The following is an 11,900-nucleotide window of genomic DNA, read 5'->3' on the forward strand; positions in this document are numbered from 1 at the left end:
GTATCTCTCCTCTCTGTTTTGCTCTCGTGCTGCTCTGCCCCAGGTTGGCCTTCCTTCCACGATGTGATCAGTTCTGACGCAATCACGTTCACGGATGACTTTTCCTACGGGATGCACAGGGTGGAAACAAGCTGCTCTCAGGTCAGTTAACCCCACCTGAAAAGCCAGTATGCTGTCCACTCTGCACTGAAAACACTTTCAGGACCCCTGGTTGTGCTAAATATAGCAACTGAGGCCAAGTGACCGATCACAACACCGACAGAGGAGCGCAATGAAGTCTCTACGTCTTAATGATATCTCGGTCTTCAGGTGTTTAGCAAGTCCAGTTAAATGCCAGTCATTGGCTTCAACACTATTTAAAAAAACCCCAAAACATTGGTAGGGAAAATCGTCTTCAGTTGACTCAGTGCGCTGGGAAATGGGCTATTCTTAGGGCATATGAAGATTTCACTATGTGGCTTTATATAATCTGATGTTAGGTAATAGCCCTCTCTCTGCAGTTCTGTGCACCCGTTCAGTTGTAATACCTCTAATGGTAATGATCCAAACGTGGTCAGTAAAGACCCCAGAAACAGCTTTCCCTGTGTGGGTGAGAGGTGGGAGGTTGGGGAATGGAAGTGGGAAGAGGAAGTTCCGTGGTAGGCTGTAAGAAGCCAGAGCGAGGATACGTGATAAGGTCATGCCTTCTCTACTTCTCTTAGTAGATAGACCTCTCTTCGTTTCCCAAGGATGTTCTAATTAGTTCCTATCACTCTTCTCTACTCAGATTAGGACTGGCTCTCAGGGAGAAAATGAGCATGTGTTGAGGAGGCAAAAATAGTTAATCTCTCACAATCAAGGGACTTCAACTCATAGAGTATTTTGTATTTAAACCCAGAGACATAGCCAGGACCGTCTGTACACAGAATAGGAGCAACTGACCATTCTACTCTAGAGTAGAAAGTACTGTTCTAGTCTGCTTTAAATAAGTGAAATGTAAAGTCTGAGTATTGTGGCACTGAAATTCATTGGTACTACCTAGTATTTTGTTGGGGAATGTCAGTTGTGCATGTCAGAGGTAAAGGGGGCACCATCAGGCAGCTGAAATAGCAAAGCGATTGCCACGTGGGCCTCCCTCGACATTCTTCTACCTGCCCTTTAACCCCCTTCATCAAGCACAAGGGTTTTAGGGAGCAGGTGGCATATTTACTACCAAGCAGGGAGGGGGACTGGTTAGAACCTAACCATCTGATGAATTTGTACTTTCTTTTTTTAAAAAAATAAAGCTGGCAAGTTTACTGTCTTCTAACTACGAAGACCACTCTCTCCCTTGAAAAACAGACTTCATATTTTATCTAAGTCATATTTTCAGCTCACTCTTATTTCTAAGATCTAAGTCTCTGAGGGCAATAGTGGAACTTTCTGATCCTGGGTCTCACCCCCAGAGATTCTAGTTTAGTTGGCTTGTGTGAGGCCTGCCTGTCGGCGTTTTGTTTTTTTTTTTAATCTTTTTTTTTTTAACGTTTATTTATTTTTGAGACAGAGAGAGACAGAGCATGAATGGGGAAGGGCCAGAGAGAGAGGGAGACACAGAATCGGAAGCAGGCTCCAGGCTCTGAGCCATCAGCCCAGAGCCCAAGGCAGGGCTCGAACTCACGGACCGTGAGATCGTGACCTGAGCTGAAGTCGGACGCTTAACCGACTGAGCCACCCAGGCGCCCCTATCGGCGTTTTTAAAAGCTGCCCTGGTTAATGCTCACAAGAACCTTGTGAAGTAGATACTCTTATTCTTTCTTACATTTGAAGTTGAGAAAACTGAGGCACAAAGAGGGCAGTTATGCTAGTGTAAATTACATAGATTTAAGCGGCAGAACTGAGACTCAGATTTGGGCATCTAGCTCCAGGGCTCTACGGTGCTTAGACAGGCAGGCAGGGAGGTAGGTATACAGATAGATAGGCCAGGCAGAAAGAGTCACATTAAAAAAAAAAATTCTGTGATCTCCAGCAGTTAGTTTAATTCAACTCAGTTTTGAATTCAATTGAATTTTAATTGATGTGTTTATAACGGCCACAAAAACTAATTATGATTATTTCTCCAGGATTCCGAAATATTTGACAAAAAAGGAACTGAATAGGATGGTATATAGTAATGTATAACTTAGGTATATGTAGCACTTAATAAACCTCTTGTAAGACTCACAGTTGTTGTTGTTGTTGTTGTTGTTGTTGTTGTTGTTTTAAGCTACCTTAAAGGCTCTTATGTGACTGCTACTCTCCTTTTTCCTCAGAACCCACTTTCAAACATTGAGTCCTATGAAAACCAAGTAAAAAAGGCACAGAAAAAGGGAGGCATAAGATAATAACTTTCCTTATGCCCTATTCTCTAATGTCTCTGTGACTAATTCTTAAAATTCACGGTTAGAAAAACTTCCTCCTTTCTCTGTGCCAACCACAGAGATAATATTAGTACTGGCCAAGAAAAAAAACATTATGAATCTGTTCTACAGTGACCAAAGACAGATGAAACCTACAAACCGCCCAAATCAGGCAACATTAATAAAAAATATTAAGCCCCTCCAGGCCCAGCTCCCAGCCCTTCGGTCAAAGGCGTTGGTGACTGTCACTGTACCTTTGGGTCCTTTCCCAGCGGGTGAGGAACTGACACTGAGCTAGCTATTCCTTTCGGCTTCTTTACCCACTGCTTTTACTTCTCATATTTGGAAAATGTTTGATTCTTTCTTAAAGTCTTACATTTAAAGGGAAGAGGGAGGGAAATTTGTTCTATTAAGGCATGTGTAAAACCACATGCTTTGGGAAGTAAGTTTCATGGAGAAAATAATCGGCTTCCAGCACTAAAGAATGATATGTTTGCCAGATTCTTCTCCATGGGGGCAGAGTGGGAGATGTCTGCCTCATGAGTGCAGTAATAGCTCACTGAATTCAAGTGTGCTGGGTGTCTTTCTTTCTTTTAATGTGTGTTTCATTCACACATTTATTTTCTTTTTGTTCTACCTTTTTATTTAGTATTTTTCTTTTCCATTTTCTCATTCATCCTTTTTATCTTGGCTTGGAAAAAAGTAACTGATTGAATGGTTTCCATACCAGAGTAATCACTTGCATTTTATTTCCTAGTTTCTCATTCTTACCACTAGTTTTCATCATCAGTTTATCTTTTCTTAAACTTTCTGTTCTTTCGGTTTACATAGCCTTTCCCCCTACTCACACTCTTCCCATCATTGTTGGGGGAAGTGGGGTAGGAAACCTATCTGATTTGCTTCTCCTCTTTCTAAAATTCTTGTTACATTTTGAGTTCACGTGGCTGGTCCTTACTCTGAACTGAATTCACTGATGGGGTTCACAAGAAGACTGTCTTACTGCCATGTTATACAAATGGACTGAGATTCCATGGGCAAAACCAGTATGCTTAACCTGCTTGCTGGGCAGTATGGCATTTTTTTTGTTTGTTTGTTTTGGTTTATTGGCCCCTAATTCTAACCTTAGTACTTAGGATTCTTCTTCTTTCTTTTGTTTTTTAAAATTGTGACATGGATCTTTCTATGCAGCGAATTAGGCCTTACATATATGGGTAGGAATTGTAAACATGTTGGGAGCCATAACTTTTTATACCACGCTATAGTTTTTCCGTGTGTCCCATGACTTCTTTGGTAATAATATCTTAGTAAGATTTTACTGGGAAAATTAAGATTGATTCAGTACTGTCATCACTTTTCAGAGAAACCTTGCAGTCAGGTCCTTCTAAAAGAATTGCTCCGTAAGAAACCTAGCACACTGCCTGATCTTTGAGTTAACAGAGCAGAAAACAAGCAAGGGTGGTAGAGATTCTTCATTGCCTTCTGTTAGGATTCCTGCTTGTGGAGGAAATAGGTTGCCTGGCTACATTCTGATTTTTGTTGCAACCATATTTGTTTTCTTTTACTATTTTACCTACTGAATTGTATTCTAGTTGTCTCTTTCAAAGAGGGTCTTTATCTTAAATCTGCACATTTTAGTGGGCATGTGTCTCTTCTTCCTTGCTGTGGCAATTTTCAGCAAATTTTCAGTTTTAAAGAATTCTTAAAAATGTTACTGAATTTACATTTTTCAGCTAGTGATAAAATATGTTGTGTCTATCCCAGTTTCACTGACGACTATGAATAATTGTTTGACAGTTTCTCCCTAGTCCCCCACCCCCAGCCTGTTAAGCAGTGCTTTGTCAGGAGTTTAAATTCAGTGCAAAGAGGTAAGAGTTGCATGGTTTAAGCTGTAGTGCAGAGGAGTAAGTCCCTCCTGGTGACACTTGGGGAATTCTCCCTTCTTTAGACCCAAATTCTACATGTGCAGCAAATGGGCGACCAGTAAATCACCGAACTTTTCGTTATCATCCTTAAGGAAGCCATCAGATTCCTGGAGTTTACCTACGTTGGAGTCCATTTATGACTGCTGCTGTTACTGCTGGAATCTATGGTAGAGTCCCTTAAGTTTGTTTTCGATCATCCTTAATTTGTTCTAAGGCAGCCAAAGCAACAGAAAGGTAAATATCCACCAATACAGAGTATTTTTCGAAAGTTAAACAGTTTTTGGTAAAACCCCAAGCCTTATTAATCTTTTGCAGATGACAACTCATATATTGCTGATGATTAAAGATACCCATGTGTTACAATAGGGTTTCAGACTCACAGCCCATCTCTCTTTTTCTTGATCTTTCAGTAAAATCATAATGCTAGACTGGTGACTTCACAATCATTTCCTTGGCAAAAGATTAATATCACTAGCACAGAGGAAAAGAGCCCTACTTACACACAAGTGTCTTCAATAACGGTGGGAGAAAACAGGATACTACTGGCAAAGTAAATTGCTTTTCTTCTTAAACTCTTTTCTCCTTCTCATCCTGCCCCATGTGCCCAAGTGTAAAAGCCCTGCTTTGAAACTGCTTCATCTTGTAGATCAAACACTTAAGAGAAAATGACAATAATAAAGCCCAAAACATCCTAGGAATAGCTAGGAGAAAACCCTCTAGGACAGTTGGAAATACATCAGTGCGCAAATATGTAACTGTGTTGAATGCACTATTTGTGTTTCTTATGCATACAATTGGGAGTTGCGATCAGATTTTAAGGAATTATGTTAAATTTGATGTTCCCTTTGTGTGTGTGTGTGTGTGTGTGTGTGTGTGTGTGTGTGTGGTGGGGTCCCCTTTGCCTCGGTTCTCCCTAGGTTCTTTAGTTGCCAGCTTTTCTGAGTGGGAGGCTTCGGTGATAAAGGATTCCTTTGGGAATTTGAAATTTTTCTTTTGAACAATTATCTCCTGTGTTTTTCAGAACTCGAGCTAGAATATTCAGTTGTAGTTTGTATTTTACCTATAAAATAAATGCATAACCACTTTAAAACAACTTTCAAAATGCACACTAAAGATTTTACCCTGAAATAAATCATTAACAGCAGGTCTCACAGATTTCTTCATTGGGCAGCCAGTTTGTTTCAGTTACAACCAGGTGTGCTGAGATCCCAACACATTGCCAGTTGGCTGGGGCTGGGGAGGCAGAGCTCGAAGGCGGCTAAAGAAACAATGCATCACTGACAACTTCCATTCATCATCCCAGCCTTCGGCCAGGGGTAGAAGCTGGAAAGAATGGGCTCCATGTGCGCTCCCCTCAGGGAGGAACCTTCGGGCCTCAGGCACTTTTAAAAGAAACCCGCTCATACCCTTCTATGGGAGACTGGGTGTACCTGGGAGAAAGCAGAAATGGCGCTGTGTTAGGCTTCCTGCAGACAAATGGCGCTGCAGCCTTGCAGGCATCGGAGCGGGCAGGTACGTCGTATAAACGACCACCTGGCCATGTTTGCAAATGCCGCTCCTCCCTCAGTTTTCTGAGCCCGGTGTGAATCTTCCAGAACACCCTGTGGCAAGCATGATGAAGCTATCACTGTGGTGTTTAGGGGACTCCCACCTTTTCTGAGGATTTCCCTACCCCCTCCCCAACCCATAGAGTTGTCCGCAAACCATTTTTGTTGCCTTTTTCTTTTCTGACTGTAAGTTCTCTTCCTCACCCCCCTCCGTCTTCATTTTGGATTAAGGACATCTAGAATCTGTGTTTCTCTTTCTGTGTAACCAAAACACCGGTTCCAGATTTAGCAAAAGAAACTGCAGACCAATGGCCAACTCATTTCAGTAGATTCAATTACTCTAATTTGGAGTTTTTCAAGATGATTTGGGAAGTGAAGACCATATAAACACTCCTGCATAGCTTCAAGTCTATCCTTGCGGTGCTTTATTTTTAGAGTAAGGTAAACAGAACCATTTTCTAAATATGCCCAAGAGAGGATTAATAAAGGTAATATCATTTATTTTGCCAGAGAGCTGTATTCTCTCATTAAGAGACAAAACCAGAAAACCTATTGGAGGCTCTTATGTGAAAAGTCCGCCTCTCAGATGCCAAGTGATCAAAGTGCCAGAGCTGTGTGTGAGATCAGTAATTGTGCACACATACTGGTCACCGAGAGCACCAGTTCCTACTCTTGGCCTGCACACTGACTGCTCTGGCAGGCAGAAATAGGTGTTTTCCTGCGTCCATTGGGTAAGCATATGGATTTTTACTGGTGCATCTTAGCTGCTGGTGCCTGAAAGTTTGGCCTCAATTGTTTATAGAAAGGAAAAGCAATCTGAGCTGTCAGCCTTGATATTACCTAAACCTGCATAGAATGCGGTAAAATAGTGCAAGATTTGTTTTTTAGGCCTGTTTCATATTTTCCAGGCAATAGATCAAATCAGTTCAGGGTTCATTTTTAGTTCTTTAATAAGCTGACACAGTATGTTGGCAGTAAAATAAGAATGCACTTTTAACATGGAAGTGCCATATAGTCAAAGTTGCTATTTGTGCTATTTATTAATAACTAGAGAACCCCCGAGATTTGAGTGTAGCACTTTGAGTAGAGAAACTGAGATTCTAGTTCTTTCCATCGTAATGAGCACCGTCCTTCACTTCTCTCTCATCATCTCCATTTGGGCCATTAGCCCAACTCCCGTGTCAATTCCTACTTTCTCTCCCTATAATTGATAAGTATTGTGCACACCAAACAAGCACAATGAGAGGAATTAATAAATCACCTTATAGGCCTTTTCTCTCCCGTTCTTCCCTAAATCTTGACTCTGCCATCTGCTTGAAATGTTCCTCGAGACACCCACTGCTTCACTTCCTTTGGCTTCTTATTCCAGAGTATTCCAGACTACCCCAGGAAAGCAGCCCCACCTCGTCTTGCCTGCAACGTCAGCCCCCAACCGTGAACACTTCATATCACTGCCTCTTTTTTTCCCCTCTCCTTAGCATTTATTTCCGCCTACCACACTTGACAGTTGGCTTATTTCTTTGCCTGTTACCTGTCTCTCCCGCTAGAAAAAGTAAGCTCCGTGAGGCCAGGGACTGTTGCCCATATCTCCAGTGTCTGAGACAGCACCTGGCAGGTAGTAGGTGCTCCATAAATATTTGTTAAATGAATGAATGGAAGTCATCTGCCCCGGGTTTTAGTTTCCTAGTTACATGATGGATGATGTGTTTTCATAGCCTGTTTGAATATGGTGCACTGACGTCTCCATATCCCTCACTCCTGTCCCTGCTGAGAAGGGGTGTGGGATAGGTAAGTATGACATAACACTGTTGTCACCTGGAGCCGTACCCGGCATCGGAGTGGTTAGCGCAGGGCTCTATTCACCGAGCCAGCCTTCCTGGAGAAGCTATCTCTGGGCTGGATTTCTGTTAAACCCTGTGATAGCCAGTCGTCCCTCCTTCTCCTTCCATCTGGATTCTGGGCCTCTTCTCCTTCCCAGGTTTTTTGGATAGTCTGTAGCATGGATTTGAGCTTATTCCTTCTGCACGTAAGAGAGTTCACGTGGGTAAAGAAGCCAGCGGCACTCCACCTACTGGAAGCCAGAATAAAACGATTGTGTGGGCTAGCGACATTTCTATTTGCCTTACTTGCAGTCCTGGTGACCATGACATAAATCTGTTGAGCCTTGCCATTGCTTTGCTGGGTTCCAAGAACATCCAGTGCTTGTCTGATGTTAAGTTTTACTGCCCATGAAAGCAAACATCACCTCCGTCATGGCCAGTTAAACAGTATCTTTTACAGTGGACTTCTGCATATCTGAAACCCACCCATCCAAAGCCAAAAGTAATGCCAGTTGAGGGGGGGGGGGTGGATTTTCTTCTGCCATGTTTCTTACAAGGGGAGATCAAGGGTCAACTCAATTCATAAAATTACTGCAGTCCTTTTTCAGCTGGCTGAGAGACTTCATAGATCAAAAAATACAGTGGCTCCGAAATGATTTCTGATATGCACAGTTCTGGTGTTTTTTATTCTCAGCATGTGGTGCAAAGCCTGCCAGAAACCATCTTTGCAGCTATTGACAGGCGGATTAGAAATCATCCATGATGGTTTCCATCGTTTCTCTACAGGCTGGTCATCCATTTAAACTGCTGAATGTGAGTTCCTCTCAAAGCCCGCTTTGTGCGCGCTCTCCCTTAATGTTTTGCTCTTCTCTTTCAGTGTGGTGCTCACCTTGGGCACATTTTTGATGACGGACCTCGTCCAACCGGCAAAAGATACTGCATAAATTCGGCTTCCTTGTCGTTCACGCCTGCAGATAGCGGCCGCGGCGCCGAGGGAGGCCGTGGGGCGGGCAGCCCAGCCCAGGCAGACAACGCGGAGCTGTAGGGGAGAGGGGAGTGATGGAAACAAGTGTACTTAATGCACAGCTTGTTAAAAAAAAAAAAATACTCAGAATTGTCTTAGATATATTTTTTCAAAAAATAGAAGGGCAGTTTTGTGCTATCGATATTTTTCTTCTTTTGCTTAAACAGAGGCCCTGGCCATCAATGTATTTTGCTATTGACTAGATCCAGAACTGTTTATAACTTCAGCGAACGGAGATAGCTGTGGCAAACGTCTTCACAAGCCACTTGAGTATCATTTGGCATTATTTTCTTTGAGCACATAGCTTCTTTTGAGATTCCCTGCCCCCACCCTTGCTTACGAGGTAGAAGGCGCTTGGCCTTCTAACGTGAAGATCGAGATCCCCTGTGCAGCAGAGAGGGCGCAGCAGCGGGGGGCCGGGCACCCAGACCTCTAGACACATGGCCCTGCGGCATTTGTGCAGGCCCACCTGAGATAAGGGCGGCCTGGTGCCTTGTGAGACTTCTCAGCTCTGTGGAAAGTTTGAGCTAAGGTCGTTTATTCTCACTAAAGGGGTGTGAAGGTCTAAAGTCTTTCCTTATGTTAAATTGTTGCCAGATCCGAGGGGGTGCGCCGAGTGTTGTGGCAGAGAGTAAACATTACCTCACGGTTAGGCCTTTATTTTATTTTATTTTCCATTGAAAACATTGGAATGTAAGACAACTGTAAAATGCTGAGCCCCATTTTGTCCAAAGTCCACAAAGAGGAACACCTGCCATTGCCTTTTATAAGTCCGTGCCTCCGCACCTAATGCCAGCTGCAGCTGGAAAGGCATTTTGGTGAATTCCACTGTGTAAAAGAAAATACTGGGGACAATACACTTCATCAGGGCAGCGGAAGGAAGGGAGCAGGGAGGACCAAGGAGGAAGTCCTGGGTCTTAAAATACCCAGAGCTGAGCAGAAAAGCTGATGAGATACTGCAAGTAACAGAGCCCAAAGTGGGGGGACGTTGCACACAGAGGTTCACATGACCTCTGGAAGGAGGCTAGGGGTAAAACGGGAAGAAGCAGGAGCTCAAGTCCCACCCTTGACACTTCTCTGCTGTGTGACACGGGACCAGCCGTTTAGCCTCTCCATGCCTACTCTTCATGTGTAAACTGGGACTTACAATATTTATAAGATAACCGACACTCTCAGGGCAAAGTCACTATATTGCTGTACAGTTAAGATCAGTGTTGTAAAATTAAACTGATCTGGTTCTAATTGCCTCAAAGGCTGAAGCCCAAGCATTTGAAATGGAAAGAAGTGGAGAGAAGGTTGACTTAGCTGATTGGTAATGGAAACAGTTGGGCCAAGGGCCAGAAAGTTTTCTTTGTAGCAATGTGGCTGGTTTCACTCCGAGAAGCGCTGCTCAGTTGCTGTGTAGCATTTAGCCTGGTGGAGTGGGGGGCGCTGTGCACAATTAGGTTTCCAAAGGTATGAACGGTGGTGCTTTCAGATGACATTGCCGTAGCCAGGTGCGAAGGTACAGCTTATGACTGGTGTATATTGTGTTTGTAGCCTTGACCGCGAATCCTGAAATGCAGTCCTGAAAAAAATTTCCTTCTGTAAATCTTTGAAGGCTGATGAAAACTGACATCTTTCCTTGTAAGCACCAAGACAAAAATAAGAAAGAGGGACCCTTGACAGTTTTACAATGAGAAACGACGAGGAGTTAAAATGGGAAGTGACAAATCAAAATGGCAGTGGGGTCACGTCCGCATTCTTCCATGTGTCTACACCACGTCCTGGGAGAGGCCCTGATACTCTGGTGACTGTGTCGTCACGTGGGCCACAGCTCCACGTAGCCTACGCTCTTCCAGATAAGTCACGCTCTTCCTTTCCCAGCTCCTGGCTGATTCGCCTCGGGCCCTGGGATTTTTCTGGAAATGAGGTGTAAAATTCAAGACCACTGAAGCCTCAGCTCCCGGACCATCCTGGCAGCCTGCCCTGAGCTCACAGAGGGAGCCCCATCCTTTCCCAGAGACTGGAGGATCCCATGGGGGGTCGGCTAAAGACGGGGGCCTCCTGAGACTTCCCTGCCCCAGGGCACACCCACCCTTTGGGTCACCCAGCCCCTCTCCCATCACTCCAGCTGTGCGTGGTAGCCTGCCCCAGGGTCTGCTGGACACTAGCGACCATATCTGGGTAGACAAGGAAGATGAGGAGCTTCTTCCCTTCCGCCCAGAGATTCTGAATTCTCATTGTCCTTTCATTTTTATTATGGGGCCTAACATTGCCCTCAACAGCTCCTTCTTTTCTAACCCTTTGTCTTTGTTTCAAGGAAGGCCGGTTTTTCTTCTACCACATTTTCCAGCATCAACTTGAAGAAAAATGCAGCATCCACTGGAAAAGAAAAAAAAAAAAAAAGCGGGGTATATGCATGTGGTTTAATTCCAGATTGCTTTTGAGTTTAAGTGGTATAAAATTTCAGTGTATTTCTGTCTTATGTTAAAGAAATATATTACTAAAACGTCGGTGAGCAGTAATGTCAGCTGTCGAGCACTAGATTTATTTTTGCAGGATATGGAGTGCAATGAACTGAGTCAATATGGCAAGGTGTAGGTGATCGGTGAGAGTTGTGCCATTTAACATAGGAAATGCATGGGACTTTCCCCCTCTGCACTCCAGCTCTTGCTCTACCATTAGGAGACGTGGGCTTCTGCTGGTGTGTATAAAGTACATCTGTCCCGTCGTGCAGAACGGATCTGAAGAAAGCAGCAGCCTGTCTTGTATTAGAGAACATTTCTACACATTTAAACTTTTCACTTCTTAGATGCATTTAAATACTTATTGCAAATGCCATAGCAACTCAAAAGCCTCTCCATGTTCATTGAATTGAGATGCCCTGCTTCAAACGCGGACTATTCTGAAAGGGATTCTCGTTTGTTCCGAAGGTCAGGTATTTTTGTCTTAGACAGCTTTGTAATGATTTTTCTCCAAACGGTTCAAAACTTTTGAAAAACGTTATGAAATTTTCATTAAAAAACCCTTTTCCTATGTTTATTGTATACAGAAATTATGCAATAAAATTTCTTTATAAAAATGTTTTCTTCTCTGACTCCTGAAGTCTCCTCTTATTGTAGCCCGGACACATGGACCATCCATTGGAGTTTGCCAGCCCGCTCTGTCGACCTCCTACCGGCTGATACGTCTGTAGTTTGTAGAGAGGGCCTTTTATCTGATGTGGCCTCTGCTCGCAGGGGCTCTCATCA

General features: G+C 43.6%; 1 protein-coding gene across 4 annotated transcripts in view; it reads left to right on the forward strand.

Moving 5' to 3' along the window:
* MSRB3 (methionine sulfoxide reductase B3) overlaps positions 1 to 8,757 on the forward strand; it is a 170,477-nt gene extending 161,720 nt beyond the window's left edge. For 3 of the 4 annotated variants that reach the window (XM_042947079.1, XM_042947081.1, XM_042947082.1), the window contains exons 6-7: positions 44 to 141; positions 8,521 to 8,757. In XM_042947079.1, the coding sequence (XP_042803013.1) occupies positions 44 to 141; positions 8,521 to 8,688 (266 nt within the window). In that variant the 3' untranslated portion in view covers positions 8,689 to 8,757. Of the gene's footprint in view, positions 1 to 43; positions 142 to 8,520 lie in introns of those variants that run through there. The other variant, XR_006204937.1, reaches the window with a different exon arrangement.
* Positions 8,758 to 11,900: the final 3,143 nt, after the last annotated feature.

This window comes from Panthera leo, chromosome B4 (genome assembly GCF_018350215.1).
Source record: "Panthera leo isolate Ple1 chromosome B4, P.leo_Ple1_pat1.1, whole genome shotgun sequence".
Lineage (NCBI taxonomy): Eukaryota > Metazoa > Chordata > Mammalia > Carnivora > Felidae > Panthera > Panthera leo.